This window comes from Emydura macquarii, unplaced genomic scaffold (assembly GCF_026122565.2).
Source record: "Emydura macquarii macquarii isolate MOO-44397 ecotype Brisbane River unplaced genomic scaffold, CSIRO-AGI_Emac_v2 contig_573, whole genome shotgun sequence".
Lineage (NCBI taxonomy): Eukaryota > Metazoa > Chordata > Testudines > Chelidae > Emydura > Emydura macquarii.
In genome coordinates, this window is record NW_027130710.1 from 641,169 (window position 1) to 659,728 (window position 18,560).

General features: G+C 62.4%; 1 protein-coding gene across 1 annotated transcript in view; it reads left to right on the forward strand.

Moving 5' to 3' along the window:
- Positions 1–18,522, forward strand: part of FER1L5 (fer-1 like family member 5) — a 55,390-nt gene extending 36,868 nt beyond the window's left edge. Inside the window, exons 31-50 of the mRNA XM_067540351.1 lie at positions 2,257–2,355; positions 3,417–3,578; positions 3,836–4,007; positions 4,848–4,873; positions 6,055–6,111; positions 6,257–6,364; positions 6,802–6,933; positions 7,376–7,531; positions 8,213–8,304; positions 11,281–11,451; positions 12,322–12,470; positions 12,901–13,040; positions 13,450–13,538; positions 13,866–13,961; positions 15,318–15,459; positions 16,306–16,405; positions 16,782–16,978; positions 17,203–17,312; positions 17,917–18,064; positions 18,430–18,522. Coding sequence (XP_067396452.1) covers positions 2,257–2,355; positions 3,417–3,578; positions 3,836–4,007; positions 4,848–4,873; positions 6,055–6,111; positions 6,257–6,364; positions 6,802–6,933; positions 7,376–7,531; positions 8,213–8,304; positions 11,281–11,451; positions 12,322–12,470; positions 12,901–13,040; positions 13,450–13,538; positions 13,866–13,961; positions 15,318–15,459; positions 16,306–16,405; positions 16,782–16,978; positions 17,203–17,312; positions 17,917–18,064; positions 18,430–18,522 — 2,439 coding nt within the window. The remainder of the gene's footprint in view (positions 1–2,256; positions 2,356–3,416; positions 3,579–3,835; positions 4,008–4,847; positions 4,874–6,054; positions 6,112–6,256; positions 6,365–6,801; positions 6,934–7,375; positions 7,532–8,212; positions 8,305–11,280; positions 11,452–12,321; positions 12,471–12,900; positions 13,041–13,449; positions 13,539–13,865; positions 13,962–15,317; positions 15,460–16,305; positions 16,406–16,781; positions 16,979–17,202; positions 17,313–17,916; positions 18,065–18,429) is intronic.
- Positions 18,523–18,560: the final 38 nt, after the last annotated feature.

An 18,560-nucleotide genomic window follows, 5' to 3' on the forward strand; every position in this document is an offset into this window, starting at 1 on the left:
TCTAGGCCCGTCCCATGAACACTCACAGAAATCCCAGGTCTGCTGTCCCCAGAGGAACAGTGTACACACCAGCTTGTATGATTCAGCACAGAATCAGCACCTGGCTTAATATCACAGCACTGAGGTATAGTAAAAGTGAAAATAAGAATAAGTTTATTATAAAAAATTCAAGGTTCAGGTGATTTACGAATATTGGAACCAAAAGGTTACAGATAAAACAAAATCAGAACAAGCCTGGAAAGCCTGAACTTAACTAACTCATTAACCACGTGTCTAACGAAGTTCATCTCACCCCAGAGTCCTCTGCAGCTTTTCAACCAAAGTTGGCTGAGATCCCATTTTTACGAATGCAGGCGCACTGCCTGTGTATTTCCTAGGAGAAGGGTGAGGGGATTTCTTCTTTGCCTTCTTAGAATCCCCAAAATTCATTGCCTGTGCTCAGAGACAGGATAACCACCCCGGCTCATTTTTCCACGCGCTGGCTCCCTGTTGACGTCAGAGGGAGGCTATACCGCTTTGCTACCCAGCCCCTCAGGGGTCTAGGGGCCCAGCCATTTGGTAAGGCAGGGCAGGCAAAGCAAACCGTCCATAGCCCAGGGAGGCTTTGCAGGGCAGGGTGAGGTTACCACAACAGAGGTGGGGTAGCAAGCTCCTCCAAATCGTTGGCGGCAGGCCGCTCTTCCCAGTCACCAGTGGCCGGTAGCTCTGACAGGTCCTCTAAGCTCCAGCCAGCGGGTAGCTCGGGTGGCCCATAACAGGGTCAGGCTCCAGTCCCAGGCCTGGGGGAGAGACATCCTTCTTCTCCAGCAGCTTCCCCACCCTACTGAACTGCAAGGCCTGGCTTTTATACTTCCTCTTCCTGTCCCGCCCTGCGCTTCCGGCCTGCGAGTGGTGTTGTGCCCAGGCCTGCCCACCGGCTGGCGTGCGTCGGCCCCTCGGTGTCAGCCTCGGAGGGAGGCCACACCTCCTTGTTACACATCCCGACAGAGAGACGGGGGAATAAACATCTCTTGCCCAACAGAAAACCTGTTTTTTTCACTTCTGCGGGTGACTCAGACCTTGATACAGACTCTAAGAACATATCGTCGGTCTATATGTACATACGTACATTTCACAGCGACATTAATGACCAGTGTGACACCAGCTTTCATTTGAGACCTCACAAGATGTTCTGTGATGAACTTAAATGTACAGGCCAGAATCAGGAAATTCCTGTCATCCCTTTGCTTGTTGGCATGAAGGGGTTTTGGTGTCCCACTTGCATCCAAGAGTTTTAAAAGAGCTGGCTAAGGAGCTCGCTAGACTGCTAATGTTGATTTTCAATAAGTCTTGGAATACCAGGGATGTTCCAAGGGACTGGAAGAAAGCTAATGTTGTGCCAACATTTAAAGAGGGTAAAAAGGAAGACCCAGGTAATTATAGGCCTGTCAGTCTGACACCAATCCCAGGCAAGAAAATGGACCATTGATATAGGACTCAGTTAATAAAGAATTAAAGGAGGGTGATATAATTAATGCCAATCAACATGGATTTAAGGAAAATAGATACTGTCAAACTACCTTGATATCTTTTTCTGTTAAGATTAAAAGTTTGGTTGATTAAAGGTAACGGTGTTGCTATAATACACTTAGACTTCTGTAAGTCATTTGACTCGGTACTGTCTGATCTGCTATTTAGCTGTTGCATTCGGAGCACCTTTCCCAGACCTGAAGCTCTGTGTGACTTGAAAGTGTGTCCCTCTCACCCACAGAAGCTGGTTCAGTAAAAGCTTTTACTTCACCCCACCCCACCCCCATTGTCTCTCTAATATCCTGGGGCCGACACAGCTACAACAACCCTGCATACAGCTGTTCTCCACGTGCACTGAGGGTAGGCCAAGAAGGAATCGGCTTTGTTTGCAGCAATGGCTATTTAGGTTAGATACCTGGAAAAACTGTCTAACTCTCAGGGGAGGAAAGCTCTGGAATAGGAGGTGGTGGAATCCCCGTCCCGGGAGGCTTTTAAGAACAGGTTGGACAAACACCTGTCGGGGATGGTCTGGGTTTACTTGGTCCTGCCCCAGCTCGGGGTGTGGATGAGATGCCCCTGGGCCTGGCAGACTTCGCATCCCTCGTCATGGTGGAGAACCCAACAGGTGCCTCCAGCACGAAAGCTAAGACCATTCCTGGGCCGCCTTGCTGGCATTCCCAGGAACGGTGAGCAACAGAGAATGAGCCCCAGGGCATCACAGCCACTGTCTCGTCTTTCCCCTTCCAGGACGGTGCACCAGGCCGCCTTCCCGCCCCGCCCTGGAAGAGCGGGGTCTACGTCATCCCCAGCGGCATCCGGCCCACGCTCAGGCTGATGGCCATCGAGGTGAGTGTGAGGCCAGGGCGCCTCTGCTCACGCTCCGGGGCACAAGTCGCTTGTTCGCTGGGAGGGGAGGGCACGCAGCGGTGCCGGAGGCGATGACTGTTCCTGCCACAGATCCTGGCATGCCCCTGGGCGTCAGCCTCTGCGCCTGGTCTCTGCCCAGCAGGGACTGGGGGACAGCTGGGCTGGAGCTGGGAGGCCTCCGCCTGCGGGCGGCGCTACGAAGAGGGCGCCTCATTTGCGTGCTGGGGGGGCCAAATCTAAACGCTCGGGGAGAGCAGCCCGGACCGCTCTCGGCAGGGGAGGCCACGGCGGAGCAGGGGCAGAGGAAGATCGGCCACGAGGGAGGAGTCTCCCGTAGTCCAGCCTTCCCTGGCTGGAGTCTGGGCAGAAGCCACTGGGGCCATGAAGATCAAACCAGCACTTTTGGGCAGAGGATGCTGGCCCCGAATGACCGGCAGGTGCCTCCCCTCAGCGTGAGGGGATGGAGACGCCCATCAGGTCCTGCCCTGCCCATTCCTTGGGCGCCCGAGCACGATGGTCCTTCCAGTCTAGTCCCCAAGGAGTGAGGGTCTTGAGTGATGAGACCATGTCACTTCCCTGCTCCATAGCCTAACAGGCACACGGAGACACAGCCTACCCTTCCCGTGGCTACCCCAGCCCCTCACTCCTGATGTAACTCTCACCCCCTACCTCCTGGCGAGACCACAGGCTGCGGTGTCGCCCTCTGCCCACCCACCACGTTATCTGGCCAGGCAGGACGGGTGGGAGTTTGTCACCAGCCCCTCCATCGCCCCAGAGCAGTCCAGCCCATTCCCCTCCCCGCAGAGCCTCCGCTACACCCAGAGGATGGCCAGGGCTCCGGGCTGGGAGCTTTTCTGGCCTCGCTGGTTCTTAAGCCCTGTTCTGATTCTGAAAGGTCCGGATTTCACAACCTGGCTACATCAGTGCCTTCCCCCCTGCTGTCTGCCGGTGAGACTGGTGCCTACGCCCACCCTTCCCTCCCCTCCCTCGTGGGGTCCATCCGTGGTACAGCCGCACCATCCCCCCTTCCTGCCCTCCAGATCCTGGCCTGGGGCCTGCGGGGCCTGCGGAACTACAAACTTCGGAGTGTCATGTCGCCCAGCCTCGTGGTGGAGTGCGCCGGAGAGACCGTGCAGACAGCGCCCATCAGAGACCTCCGCCAGAACCCCAACTTCCCCATCAGCATCTTCCTCTTGAGAGTGGTGAGCAGGGCAGGACGCGTCCCAGACCCGTCCCTCGCTGCCTGCCTACGTGGCTAGGTCGGTCAGAGATGATCCAAGGGCTCCAGGGATCCCTTGAGCCCACCAGCTCCAACCACCGATAGCCCTGGGGCGGGCCCTGTCTGTCTGTCTGGCTGTAGAGTGCCCCATGGCACTCTGAGTGTCCAGGTGCAGGCCCAGGTGCCAGCTCTTTCTGTTGCCTCCTCATGGAGTTCATGGACCGACTTGCCGCCCCCCAGCACCTGCCCGTGGAGGAGGATTTCGTGCCCCCCATCGAGCTGAAGGTCGTGGACAACCGGGAGTTTGGGTACAAGCCGGTGGTGGGCCAGGCCAGCGTGAGACCCCTGCGCCAGTACATGTGCGAGCCGTCGGCAGAGGGGCCCCATCCCAGCCTGCCACTCCCACCAACCAGTGAGTCTGCTCCCAGGACCTGCTCCCAGGACTGCAGGGGGGGGGGGGGGGCCCAGGCTTTCTTCCATGGCTGGCTCTGTCACTACCAGCCCCTCTCTTGTGGGATTTCATGCCAAACCCGTCCAGTCCGCTGGAGCCAGCCGTCCAGCGCCATCGGCTCTGCCGGTGCGCGCCAACGCAGAAATGCTGCCGTGCTGGAAACGCAGCCTCCCATATTCCCAGTGAGCCCCCTTAATGCATCACAACTGGGGCCTGCAGCCCCCTGCTATTCCCGTCGTGGGGTGCCCACCCCCCCAGCTCTGCCAGGGCCCCTCACTCCTGACCTGCTAGCCCCGCCTTGCTGCGCTGATGCCCATCAGTCCTAGCCTTGAACACCTGACTGAGACAGACCGCGGCTTCCCCTGAGCAAGACCTGTCCATTGCTAAACGTCGTGGGACTTTTGCAGCGTAGATCAGTGTTAGCTCGGAGCCGGGTCACCCCTCACACGAGTCCTTCGACTCCTGACCTCCAGAGGTGTCCAGGGTCTGCAGTGGCCAACAGCTTAGTCCAGTTGCCCCCCGGAAGCGTTCTCTAGTTGCCAGCGGGCCAGGAACCCTAGTTTCTGTTGCTCATTTGTGGCATCGAAGGGTTGATTCATAGACGTTGAGGCCAGACGGGCCCGATGTGAGCCTGCCCGACGTCCTGCCCAGGCCAGGCCAGAGACCCTCCACCAGCGATTCCTGCTTCCAGCCCAGAGAGGCTGTCGGAGCCGTGAGACACCCGGCGCTATTTCTCTGACCTTCAATGTTGTCATTAATTCCACGTCTCTTTTCTTCCCCACCCCTCCCTGCCCCACGCAGCGGCTCCCAAGGGGAAGCTCATGGAGGTGAGTGCTGCTATTCACCGGGTCCCTTCTCTCGGCTGCGTTCACATCTTGCCCCCGAGGGAAGGACACCAGGGGCCAGCGGAGTTCCTGGCCTAGCACCGTTGGGATGTAGCAAGGGGTGACCTGGGCCTCGGCTGGGCTTTAATCTCTTGTGTCCCGCTCCCTGCTGTAATGACAGTGCTGCATCCCGGGATGTCACATCTACGCCTCACCCTGAGCTGCGTGCTTGCCTGGCGTGCTTTTCGCTAGGCTCGGGGGCTCTGCCTACAGGGCCATATGAGACAGTGGCAGCTGGGGATGAGAGCCGGGGGGAGAGGTCAGGAGATCTGGGGTCATACCCAGCTCTGCTACAGACTCGCTGTGCAACATGGAGCACGGGTCAAAATACACCAAGTAAATATCCTGCCATCAGACTTCAATACGTTCTCAAGCAGCGTTTTTCTTACTGTGCCTAGCTGGATAGTTCGATTGTTCTCAGGGGAGATATTTGTTCGTCGGTTTGTGTGTGTGCAGGGAAATTGGTGTTTCCCGACATTTACCGACAAAAATCCAGCCCTTCCGAGACTAGCTGTTTGCAAGGGAATGCCCCAGAGGGAAGGGAAACTGGGATCCAGGTCAGGCATTTAGCTGATCAAATGCACAAATTCCAGATGGCAGCTGGAAGGAGATGGTCCCTTCTCAGCCAGCCTCTAGCCAGAGGGCTGCTCAGATGCCCCTCCAGGAAGCTGACTAGGCAGCCAAAACGGGGACACCCCTGCTCGCCCATGTTGCCTCACTGACCTAGCCCCAGAGATCTCTTCTCCAGGTCGTTTGGATGAGCATTGCCTGGCCTGGATCATTAACACGGATGCTGGTGAAGCCCAGACAGCCAAATCTAACCATCAAAATGCCAGCTGAGAGAAAAGGCACCCTAGACACACACTCCTTCCTTGGGTTACAACTCCCCGCAGGGCCCGGCAGACCAGCCAGCCGGCTGGCCAGGCCTCCACGGCACCCCACGTACCATAGAGCAGCATTGACCAGACATGAGACGGCTCCCAGGAATGTCTCCGAAGCCCTCCGTGGGACCCTGGGTCACGGCTGGCACCAGCCGAGGGGCGGCATGTGGTGGGCTGGGCAGAAGCTGATCAGGGGTATTGATCTCCTTGGGCATGACGCATTTGTCTCCCCTCACCTCGCAGACGCTGGGCAGGATGGTGGCTGAGTCATGGCTTCGCACAGCACCGAGCGCGGAGAAGGTGGGTTTCACAGGGGGGTCCGGACGGGTCTTGGAGCAGCAGCTGTCCCCCGCCCCAAGGGGTAGCAGCTCTCAGCAGCAGCGCGACAGAGACGCCTGCATCGCCCACTGGCGCTAATGCCACTTTCCTTTCCACTCTCACCCAGGCGGAGGAGGAAGAGGAGTGTGTGGATTGGTGGAGCAAGCTCCACGCAGCCACGGGCGATCTGGCGAAGAGCGGCGCCTACCTGCAGACAGGGCTGGACAGCCTGAAGGTGTGTGTTGTGCCTCCCTGGCCAGCCAGGCCTGGCAGAACCTGGACCGGGGCTTGCAGAGACACGTCTCCCCTCTGCACGGGGTGTGATGACCCCCCTGACCCAGGGGGAACCTGCCTTCTGCAGGCCAGAGGGTTCCCCACAGCGAGGAGGCTGGCCCCGGTCTGCCCCTCAAACAGGTGGGCAAGTGGGCTGTTTCTTCTCTTGCCCCAGGAGCTCCGTGAGGAATCAGAGCTGGGCTTTTCCTGGCTGGCCACAGGGGATTTCCCTCACTCCACGGTAGCCACAGCTGTGGTGCTCCCAGCCAGTTAGGCCTTGGCGCACAAACCGGATGCCCTATCCTTCCTCACTCCCTGCCCAGAGCCATGCATTGCCTTCCGCTGCCCCGTGCCACCCCAGAAGTGGCTGCATTTCTACGATGTTCGTATCTTTGGCAGGTCTATAACTGCGAGCTGGAGGCCGTGCCGGAGTTCCAGGGCCTGCAGGATTTCTGCCAGACCTTCCGGCTGTACCGCGGGCGGGTGAGGGAGGAGGCCAGCGAAGACCCCCTGGTGGTCGGGGAATTCAAGGTGAGACCCAGGCATTTTGTGCATTTCAGCGCAAAGCTCGCAGGGACTTGGGTGTATCAACAAAATCCTGCCCTCGGCAGCTCTCCCCCAGCAGCCCTGCCTCTCTGCTTCCAGCCATCGGAGGAGCTGGACCAGACGGGAGCAAAGGGGCTGGGCAGCTGAGATCTAGAGACACATACTCAGGCTTCACCAGTGCTGTGTGCGCTCTGTACAGAATACGGTGCTCCTAGACCCCGCCACCCAGCGCCAGGCATGCCAGCCAGCTCCGTGACCTTCCCCCATCAGCCCTGAGTTCTGAACACAGCCGCGGGCACCGTACCCAGCCCCTTTCTGCCCTGGCCTCTGAGCAGAACAGGGCGAGTGGCACTGTTCCTGGCTCAGGGGACAGGGCTCCATCAATCCAGTAACTGAGCCGCTAGAAGGTTGGGTGGTTTGTTTGCAGGGATTCTTCCAGATCTACCCACTGCCCGAGGACCCCAGCTGCCCGCTGCCGCCGCGCCGGTTCCAGGAGCTGCCCGAAAGCCAGCCCCAGAAGTGTCTGGTCCGGGTTTACGTCGTCCGGGCCTTTAACCTCCCGCCAAAGGACAGGAACGGCCTGGTAATTGCACCCCAACTGCAGCCCGGGTCTTCACCCCCGCTTTGCACACTGACACCAGAGGGCAAGGCTCCCCCCCAGCACCACTTGCTGGGACACTGGGACAAAGCTGCGTGGGCAGGTGTGTTCGCTGCCCTGGAAGAGTGTATCTACAGAGCCCTAATAAAGCCACGCCAGAAAGTCTCAGAGCCTAGGGCACTCCGGCGCTAAAAGGAGCCGTGTAGACACACCTGCTTGGGTTCTGACACCGGCCGAGGGGGGCGGTCTCAGAGCTGGGGCGGAAATGCGTGAGCCCAAGCCAGTAGACCCAGGCTGTGAGACTTGCTGCTGTGGGGTTATTTCGCAGTGTGGACGTGCCGTAAGGGACCTGCCAATCCAGAGTCCCCCTCGTGCAGGCATGTGGCAGGTTCCCCTCCTATCGCCAAGGGGTTAATTGCTTCCCAAGTAGCTCAGCTCGCACTGATGCCACGGGGCATTGCCGGGCTCCGTGTGTGCCAGCCTGCCCTGCTCCCCTGCCCTGTAGGGGCCACTTCAGCTGGTGCTCAAACGCCCAGGCCCACCTGACACCGGGCCGCCTGGGAGCCCCTTCCCCTCTCCTCTGCAACCCCCCCCCCAATTCCTGAACAGCGAGTGGCCCTAAGGGGGTGTTCATTAACTGCCCCTTCGTGGTTGTGCCCCCTGCAGTGCGACCCCTACGTGAGGGTCACCCTGGGCAAGAAGAAGCTGGGGGACAGGGACCAGTATCTGCCCAACACCCTGGAGCCTGTCTTCGGCAGGTAAGTCCAGCCTGCAGTTCTACGGAGCCCCGAGGCAGTTCGGGGGTCTGCGAATCTCTGAGCAGCCTGGAGGGGATGGGTCAGTACGAAGGGGGCAGTGTCTGGTCGGGGGCAACGGGACCTGTGCTCACACCCCTTCCCTCCATGGCGCAGGCTCTCAGCCAGCGCACCAGGCAGCCTTTTCAAAACAAAGGAGCGATGGGTTAGTCCCAGGGAGACACAATCGGAGCATCCTTAGATCAGCAGGGGGGGCAAAGGTACCAGCACAGATTCAGAGGGGCCAGCGCCAGGGTCTCACCCGGCCACGCTGCTGCAGAGCCCGTCTCGGTGCCTCTGCCTCTGTCGCTCTGTCTTCGTCTCAGGGCACGTTACAAAGTGAAGTCCACGTAAGGCCGCTTGTGCCGACCGCGCGACAGTTCTTCTTCTGCCGCTGCACCTCGCCCACTGCGCCCGCCAGGAAATCCCCCGGGACGGGAGGCGCTAGGTCGATGCAGCTCGGGCGACAGTGTCTGCTTAGACCAGAGGTTCCCAGCCTTTTTGACTTGAGGGCCACAGATATCCTTTTTTACACCCCTGAAGGGCTACCAGTCTCCGCTAGCTGCCCCCCGCCCCCACTGCAAGCAGACAGGAGTTCAGCCAGACGCCTGCCTCCTCGCTGATCTCCCTCCCCCTGGCTGCAGCAGGGACCCCAGCGCCTAGGGACCCAGGGGAGCGCTTCTCCGTGCTCCCTGCTACAGCCAGGGGGACGGGGGCGCTGATCTCCCGTCCCCTTGGCTGCAGCCAGGAGCCTGCACCCGTCTTGTAGCCCCGCGGAAACGCGCTCCGCCTGGGTCCTTAGGCCGCGGCTCCCTTCTGCAGCCAGCGGGAGGGGAGCCATGGGCCACTTTGAAAGTCCCCACGGGCCACAGGTTGGGAAGCAGTGGCTTAGACCATGGCATGTTAGCTGTCCGGGCGGATCACAGCCAGAGCTGTGAAATTTCACTGTTGGGAAGATCCCTGCTTTGAAATTGGGCAGGGGGGGAGCGTTCCAGATGTGAGCCCCAGCTGTGCTGGTAGCTGGAATCTCGCTGCCGGGTGCTGAGAAACCGGGCTGTGGGCTCCCCACAGAGCTCCCAGATCCCGGGCTGTCAGCTCTCCGCTCTGCATGGCGCTCCCTCCGGCAGGGTAGGGGAGCTCCAGCCCCGACGCTGCCCCTCTTAAATCGATGCAAGCACTCCTGGGGAAGACGCATGCCACCAACAGAGGGAGAGCATGAAGAACCGCAGTAATTCCTGCAGCGGGGCTGCAAGTCAGCCTAACATAGGACGATATAGGCCTAACATAGGCCAACAGCTCCATGTCTAGCTGGCAGCCGGTCACAAGCGGAGTGCCCCAGGGATCGGTGCTGGGGCTGTTTTTGTTCAACATCTTCATTAATGATCTGGAGGATGGGGTAGATTGCAACCTCAGCAAATCTACAGATGACTCTAAGATAGGGGGAGTGGTAGATACGCTGGAGGGCAGGGATAGGATACAGAGTGACCTAAACAAACTGGAGGATTGAGCCAAAAGAAATCTGCTGAGGTTCAACAAGACAAGTGCAGAGTCCTGCACTTAGGAAGGAAGAATCCCATGCACAGCTACAGACTGGGGACCGACGAGCTAGGCAGCAGTTCTGCAGAAAAGGACCTGGGGGTAACAGTGGATAAAAAGCTGGATAGGAGTCAGCAGTGTGCCCTGGTTGTCAAGAAGGCTAATAGCATATTGGGCTGCATTAGTAGAAGCATTGCCAGCAGATGAAGGGAAGTGACAATTCCCCTCTATTCGGCATTGGTGAGGCCGCATTTGGAGTATTGTGTCCAGTTTTGGGCCCCCCAGTACAAAAAGGATGTGGAGAAGTTGGAGAGAGTCCGGCGGAGGGCAACAAAAATGATTAGGGGGCTGGAGCACAATGAGGAGAGGCTGAAGGAACTCGGCTTGTTTAGTCTGCAGAAGAGAAGAATGAGGGGGGATTTGATGGCAGCCTTTATCTATCTGAAAGCGGGTTCCAGGGAGGATGGAGCTAGGCTGTTCTCAGTGGTGGCAGGTGACAGAACAAGGAGCAATGGTCTCAAGTTGCAGTGGGGGAGGTCTAGGTTGGATAATAGGAAAAAGTTGGTCACTAGGCAGGTGGTGAAGCACTGCAATGGGTTACCTAGGGAGGTGGGGGAATCTCTAAAGGTTTTTAAGCTGCGGCTTGACACAGCCCTGGCTGGGATGATTGAGCTGAGGTTAGTGGTTGGACTAGATACCTCCTGAGGTCCTGTCCAACCCTCATCTTCTCTGAGTCTATGAAAACTTACATGCGTCACGGGGGGACTGCACCGGGGCCCTGCTGAATCCTGCTCTGAACTAGGGATGTAAAAATGAGTTGAATTAAAAATCCGTGTAAACATTCTAAAAGTAGAACGTTTAAACGGTTAATCGCTGGGGGTGGGGATGGGGGGAGCCGTGCTGGGCTCGGCTCCTCACTCGAAACGCTGCTCACCCCGCCCTGGCTCCGAGCCTCCCCGCCAGTGAAAGCTGCCCGGCTGCTCTCGGTGGTGGGGAGCCAGCCCTGCTGCCACCCCGCACCCCCCAGCACAGAGGGTAATCAGCTGTTTAGAACGTTTAAAGAACTGATTACCGTTTAAGCGTTTCACCGTTTACATCGCTCAGAGGCGTTTCCCTTGCCATGTGCCAAGGGGGATCCAGGCTCCCAGCTGCGGGATGCAGGGTGGATGGGCCCGTTGCCATGCCTGGCTCTGAGCTGCAGAGCACACACCGGTGGCAGTAAATCCCAAGACCATCTCCTCCTGCCAGGAGCTCACTGTGCTGTTTGACCTTTCCCTGGGCTCTGGACCAGCCCAGCCCCACAGGGCTCTGGCCAGGGCGGGTGGAAGGGCTGGAGCGGAGGAGGAGCTGCAGAGGGAGCTCCCTTCTCTTCCCTTTCCTTGCCCCCTGCCACCGCCCCGCCAGGATGTTTGAGCTGCCGTGCGTCATCCCGCTGGAGAAGGACTTGCAGATCTCGCTTTTCGACTACGACCTCGTCCTCCCCGACCAGAAGATAGGGGGCACCTGCATCGACCTGGAGAACCGGCTCCTGTCCCGCTTCCGGGCCAACTGCGGGCTGCCCCAGTCCTACTGCATGTGAGTGGCCAGCGCCCTGCCCCGCCTCCCACTAGCGGGGCCAGGGCAAGGCCGGAGGCTTCCCCTGCCGGCTGGGCTGGGGAGCTGGGACAGAGCCACCCACACAGAGGTTTCAGCTTGGATCAGTGCCCGGGTCCCAGCGGGTTGGTAACCCAGGGAGCTGCCATTGCAACTGGTGGGAAGTGCAGGCTCGTGGATCTGCGCAGAAGGAGTTGGGCCTGGTACGATCTGGGTTACCTGGGGTAGACGTGTCCTGGCGCTTACCTGGCCCTGCTCCAGAAGGGAGTGGGGTCCCTTGGCCTCTCCCCACAGCACTGGGGGGGCCGGCCCATCTACTGCGGGGGGGTAGCCCTCTGTACACACAAAGCTTCTCTCCCAGGGATCTGCGGGGCTGCTGTGCTGGACGAGGCGGGGCCAAGATTAGGGATGGGGAGAGAAGCCGGGGGACCCAGCCTGGGGATGCCCAGTAAGGAGGGACAAAAGTGCAGGGGCGAGCCCAGGCCCAGTCCCGCTTGCACTGGTGGTACTGGTGTCAGGGAGCCCCTCCCGTCCATGGTGAGAGCCAAGGACTAGCGGCCAGGAGACTGGGGTCCTGCTCTCAGCAATGCCTCTGCCCTCCTGGGCGCCCGCTCTGTGCCTCAGTTTCCCCTCTGGTGACAAGACTGCCCAGCCCTGGAAGGCGCTCTGAGCTCTGCGGGTGAAATGCCTGTTATCGTTGCTGCCCCGGGGGTTCGGAGACAGAGCGTGCCCTGGGCCCAGAGCGTGGCCTGTGGGGTCAGAGCAGAGCTGGGGCAGCCGTTTATAATGCACCCGTCTCCGTGGCACCCAGGCCTCCCCCTCACCCCGGTGCCTTCCTTCCCCACGCCCCAGTTCTGGCCCCTGTCAGTGGCGAGACCAGCTCCTCCCCAGCCAGCTACTGGAGAACTTCGCCAGGACGAGGAGCCTGGTCCAGCCCCAGTTCAGCGTGGAGGGGGACAGAGCCACCTTCATGGGCAGGACCTTCCTGCTGGCCGAGCTCGGTGAGTGCCAGGGCCCCGGCCCGGCCACGCACCCTCCGTGGGGGACCAGCAGGGACGGGGTCCAGGCGTGGGGTCTGTGGGTCCCCAGGTGTGACCCAGCATCCCTGGGCTCTTTCTGGGGGCTCCTGGGAAGGACCCAGGGTTCCCGGGGCTCTGGGGGCCATGAAGGGATTGAAGCATTTCTCTGTAGCAGCCCGTGCGGCGGGGGGCAGGCCCCAGGCCTTCGGAATTGGAGGCCAGACTGCGGCAGAGGGTCCGAGCTGGACGTGGCCCTGGGGACGCTGAGCAAGGAGAGCCAGCGTGGGGCAGGCTGCACTGGGGCCTGCTGGGGGGTGGAGGGATGGTGTTGGATCTGTGACCTCCCCGGCAGCAGGGAGCAAACCCCCCCCCATGCCCATGCTCCTGCCATGCCTGGCTTTCCCTGTCTCAGAGAGCAAAGTCCCTGCGCATCGTCACCTGGGCCCGCCAAGAGAGCGCCTGGCCCTGCACCTGCTCCGCACCTGCGGGCTGGTCCCCGAGCACCTGGAGACCAGGACGCTGTACCACAGCATCCAGCCTGGCATCGAGCAGGTAGGACACCGGCGCAGCAAGCTGGGCCCCCGGTGCCCCTGCAACGGGACTTGGGGAAGCAGCTTTGATGGGACACGCTCGGAGAACCGGGGCTGTTCCATGGGATGAGGGCCGTGTCCTCGGCGGGCCGCCCAGCCCTGCCCAGCCACCCGCTGGGATGGCGCACGTGCCAGGCTGGGTCCCGTCCGGTACAGCCGATGGGGCCAGGGTGAAGGCAGCCCCTTCCCGAGAACGGGAAACCCTCCTGGTGTGGCTGGGAGCTCAGCCCCGCGGAGCCAGGCTCCAGCGGAGACGTGAAACCCTTTGCGTGGGGGAGCCACATGGCGGGCGAAGGTTCGGGGGGCGAGACATGGAGAGGAGCCGGCCCGTGGCCATGTCGATAAGTTGCCTGCTCCGGTCTGCTTGGCAGGGGAAGCTGCAGATGTGGGTGGACGTTTTCCCGGAGAGCTTTGGCCCCCCAGGCCCTGCCTTCAACATCACCCCCCGGAAGCCCAAACGGTGAGTGGGACAAACCCTCGCTGCCCCCCTCAGCTTCCCGAGCCGGCGAGCCCGGAGAGGGCTGGCAGCTCTGGGGCAGTGTGCAGCCCTGCCGAGCCCCGCCACGGCCCAGCTGCAGCTCCTTGTTCCCCGCGCGGCCGCGGAGCCTCCCATTGTCCGGGGTCTCTCCGTGGCCTCTGTGACGTCCTCCATGTTCCCCTGGCCCCAGCGAGCCCCCCAGAGACATGCCTGCAGGGCAGCCTGTGTGCTACCCCCACGGGGCGGGGACGGGGGTGTTCAGCGCCTGGCCAGCCTGAGCCACCCGCGCTGTGCTTCCTCTCGCCCCAGGTACGAGCTGCGTTGCATCGTCTGGAACACGCAGGACGTAGATCTGCGCGACACCAGCATCACGGGGCAGCGGATGAGTGACATCTATGTGAAAGGGTAAGGGCGTGCCGCCAGCAAAGACAGCCCCGGGCCTTCCACGGGATCCCGAGTCCCCTGGGCCTTCCACTGGGACCGCCCGTCCCCCCGCGGGGGACTCGGGGCTGGCGCCGGTGACGTGGCCTGGTATGGAGCTGAGCGGCTGAGAGCATCCACTCCTGTTACGCACGCCTGCCACACAAAGCCCTGCCCGCGCCGGGGCCCATGTCTCACCCCGCAGCCGCCTGCTGGCCCCGCCCGGGGCGCCCCCCACCCGGCTCGGCCCAGCAGCGCTATGGGCAGGTCGCTCTGCATGGCTCCGAGGGTCGGTTGATTTGGGCCGGGGGCGGGAATTGCCGCCTGCTCGGTCTCGCCGTAGAGCTTGTGCCTTTCTTGAGGCCTTTTCTTTTTCCGCGCTCGTTTCGTCGGGACTCTGCTGCGTGTTCTGGGGCCCAGCCCAGGTGCTGCTGGGTCCGTCGTTGTCTGGCTCCTTCCGCTCCCGGAGTCGCTAGCCAGGGCCGAGCCAACAGCCCCCATCATGAGCAAAGACTTCAGAGAAAGCCCCCAAGGCCTAGACGGAGCATAGCCAGCCGGCCGTCCTGGGGACTGCCCCAGCAGCGAGACCGCCTGTCCCAGGTACTGCGCAGATCCTGCCTGAGGAGGGGCAGGTTGGCTCCGGTTTTCTCCCTAGCTCCAGCCGCTCTGGGCCCCGGCCAAGCAGAGCTGGCGAGTTGCGCGGGTGAGGCCAGCACCAGCACGGAGCTCAGCCGAACGGGGAAAAGGCAGGCGGCCCCGGGCTGAGACCAGGCCAGGAGCAGGGGAGGCGTCTGCCTTGTTCCGTCTCCCCATCTGGGGCATTCACGTGGCCCGTCTCAGCAGCGCAGCCCTGCCCACCGCGCAGGGGCTACCCAGCCAGCTGGGACAGGTGGGCACGTGTGGCGGGGTAGCCTGCCCCTTAGGGCAGTGCTGCCTATTGGTCAGACCACCCCGCCACCCGCACGGCTCTTCCAGAGCTGACAGGTCCGAGTGTGGATACAAGGAGCTGGGAGACACGGGGGCGAGGGAGCAGCGTGAGCAGGGTGGGGAGGGAACCCAGATGCTGTTTCTTTCAGGGGTTAAGGGTGCTTTAAGGCTTCCCTCTCTCCCAACCAGCTGGGCCTGGGAGGGGGTAGGAAAAATGCTGCGGGGCAGATGTTCGCAGTGACCGAGGGGGCCCCTGCAGGGCCTGTTAGATGCGCCCCGCGAGCCTGCAGCCAGCTTACGGGCTCCCGGAGCAGGCGAGGCAAGGAGCGTGCGGCCCCACGCTAGCTGTGTGGGGTGGGCACGGCCCCCCCAGCCACGCCTCGGCCCCACGCTGCCTCGTGCTCCTGGCTGCAGGTGGCTGGACGGCCTGGAGGAGGGCAGGCAGAGAACCGACGTGCACTACAGGTCGCTGGGGGGCGAGGGCAACTTCAACTGGCGATTCGTCTTCCCCTTTGAGTTCCTGCCCATGGAACAGGTCTGCGTCCTGCCCAGGAAGGTGGGTGCTGCTCCCCGGGGGCAGCCGCTGCCCTCCGGCACCGCCGCCGGCTCGCTCGGTGCTGCCGGGTGCTCCACACGCCCCGGGGAGCCCTGCCTGAGTTTGCCTGCTCAGTCCCCCCAGCCCCGGCAGTTTGAATCTGAGCCCTGCAGCGGCCCCACGCGCTGCCGCCTGTCTGGGGCATGACCTCCTGCCCGGAGTTAGCAGAGGCTGCTGGATGCCATCACGCCCCTCTGCGGCCTGCCTCCCTCCCTGCCCCGGGCCTAGCCTCCCGCCCGTAGCTGAAGGTCTGTGGGGCTGGGCTGCAGGGCAGAGCACCCACCGTGCAGGGGCGGGGGATTGCGGTCGGCGCCCGGGGAGGGCATTGCAGAGCCTGGCCATGCCCAGACAGGTGCCTCTGCCGTGGGGCTGCCAGCGTCATCAGCCTGGTCCAAGAGCTCCTGTCGTGACCATGCAGGGACCGGGCTGCCCCTCTGGGCATCCCTGGGGGGCCCAGCCCCTGCACTAGGCTGGGGGGGCCACAGCTGTCAGCAAATGGGGGGAGTTTCCTTCTGCGCCCCCCCACCCCGAACCCTGACAGCAGCACGCGGAGCCTCTGCTGGAGGCATTAACCCTTCAGAGGCTGCAGATGTACAAGCAGCCATTCAGTCGGCTGACAACTTGGTAAATGCCCCCGGCAGCCTGGCGCTTCCGCCCGCATCGCATCTCCGTGGCAGGCCCAGGGCCACCCTTCCCCACCCAGGCGGGTCAGCCCAGCCCCCAGCTGGCTCTCGCGGGCCCAGGACTCCAGGGGGGCTGCCCTCAGCGGCTGCCCCACCCGTCCAACGGCACCTGCTCTGCTTGCAGCAGTATCTCTGGAGCCTGGATGAGACGGTGCTGAAGGTGCCCCCCAAGCTCATCATCCAGGTCTGGGACAACGACAAGTTCTCCGCGGACGACTTCCTAGGTGAGGCCTTTCCTCCGGGGCGTCGCCCTGCACCCCCGCAGCCCAGGAGGCAGCAGCGCGTGTTGTTTGCCCTTCCCCCAGGCTGCCGTCGGGACGTGCCCTCTTCACCAGTGAGCTCGTCCGTTTCTGCCCCAAAGAGCAGCCCCGGAGGCTGCCAGGCCAACAAAATGCAGCCACCTCTGGGGTGGAAAGCCATGCGCTACGCTCTAACTGGATCACCTGCTGGGAGAAGCCACACCCGTGACATCCTCACACCTCAGGGGCAGGGCCTCTGGCTGCAAGGTCCCCTCTGGGAGAGCCCCTGGGCACAAAGGACACACTGCCCCCCCCCACGGCCCAGCTCACGGCTCTGGCCACCTGCTTGTGCCGCTTGCAGGGGTTCTGGAAATCAGGCTGCTCAGCCTGCCCTGCCCAGCCAGGCGCCCCCGGGACTGCACGCTGAAAATGCTGCAGGACGAGAGCGACCCAGCCGCCCCGCCCCGCGGTCCCAGGAGAACCTCGCTCTTCAAGCGAAGGATCGCCCGAGGCTGGTGGCCGTGCACGGTGCAGGAGGAGGGCAAGCAGCGGCTGGCGGTATGAGCAGAGATGGGCACAAGGACAGAGGAGGAACGGGAGAGGCAGGGGCTCGGGTGTTGCAGGGGGTTGGAGAATCGGAGGTGTGGGCATGTGTGACGCTCATGGCCCATTAGAGGCACGATGCTCCCCCGGCCTTAGGCAGGGCAGGTACCAGCGAGCGGCTCCGGGCAGCCTGCGCATGCTTCTGCCGCCAGGGCCCAACTCCTACCTTGCGTCTCTAGGGCAAGATCGAGCTGACGCTGGAGATGCTGACGGAGAAGGAGGCGGAAGAGCGGCCAGCCGGGAAGGGAAGAGACGAGCCGAATATGAATCCCACCCTGCAGCCCCCTGTGTAAGTGCGCGGACACGGCCCGGCTCCCTGCAGCCCCCCGGGTAAGTGCGGGGACACGGCCCGGCTCCCTGGGAGAGGCAGCGGCGAGCCAAGACCACAGGGATCATGTTAAACGCTTAGAAATTTGCCAGGAAAGCCCCACATCGGAGCAGGAGCAGAAGCAACGCCGCAGAGTCCCACAGCCTGGGTCAGCCCCTCCTCCGGCAGTGCAGCTCGCCCCCAGCACCGTCACTAGCCGCAGGGCAGAGCTGCAGCCCGTGGAGGGGCACGGTGCTGGGGAAGCAGGAGGCAGCTATGCCTAATCGCGCTGCCCCTTCCTAGGGCCGGCGGGCTGCCCTGGGGGCCAAGAGGTGGGAGGCGTGGCTCCCCCACGTGCACTGGCCCTGCTGAGAGAGGGGCCGACTCCAGCCCAGGGCTGAGAACAGCTGGGGGGGCCCGGGCTCCCCACCCCTCCCAGGGCTGGCGGGGTCAGCCCAAGGCCTGGCGGGAGCTGAAAGCCCCAGAAACCAACCAGTCCCCGTGCAGCCTGGTGTCCCAGCCGGGCCAGGCCCGGGCTAGCCCCAAGCATGCTGGGACTGGCCCCTGACCCGTTCTGCTCCTGCAGGCGCCTGGAATCCTCCTTCCTGTGGTTCACGGCCCCGCTCAAGAGCCTGCGCTACATCGTCTGGGGGCAGCACAAGTGCAAGATCATCCTGAGCCTGCTGCTGCTCCTGCTCCTGCTGCTGCTGGCGGCCTTCATCTACGCCTCCCCGGTGCGTGGGCCGGGCGGGAGCCTGGGGGCGGGGGGGAGGAGAGAAACCCACAGGAGCCGCACCAGCCTGGCTACTGAAAGGGCCTCGGCCCAGCCCCCTTGGCCTTTGGGGTCACACAGGGCAGGGCTGGCCTGTGTGGGGGAGGCTGAGGGCTGGACACAGCTGATGAATCCAGCATGGGGGGAAGCTGGGGGGGGGGAACCCTTCCTCCAGTTCCCCAGCCCCACAGCTCTGCTGCAGAGCAAGGTGAAGGCCCACAGCTAGCCCCCGGGGCCTGCTGAAGCGGCAGCCCCCCTGCGCCCTGATCTCCCCCCTGCTGCAGGACTCGCTTGCCACTGGGGGCCTGACTCCCTTCCTCTCCCCAGCGCTACTTGGCCATGAAGCTGATCAACCCCTTCCGGAGCCTGCACGCCTTCGGGAGCTTGAACCCCCTCGCGGGGAGCAGCAAGAGCCCGTAGGCCAGAGGCCCAGGCAGCGCCAGCCCCACAGCAGCTCC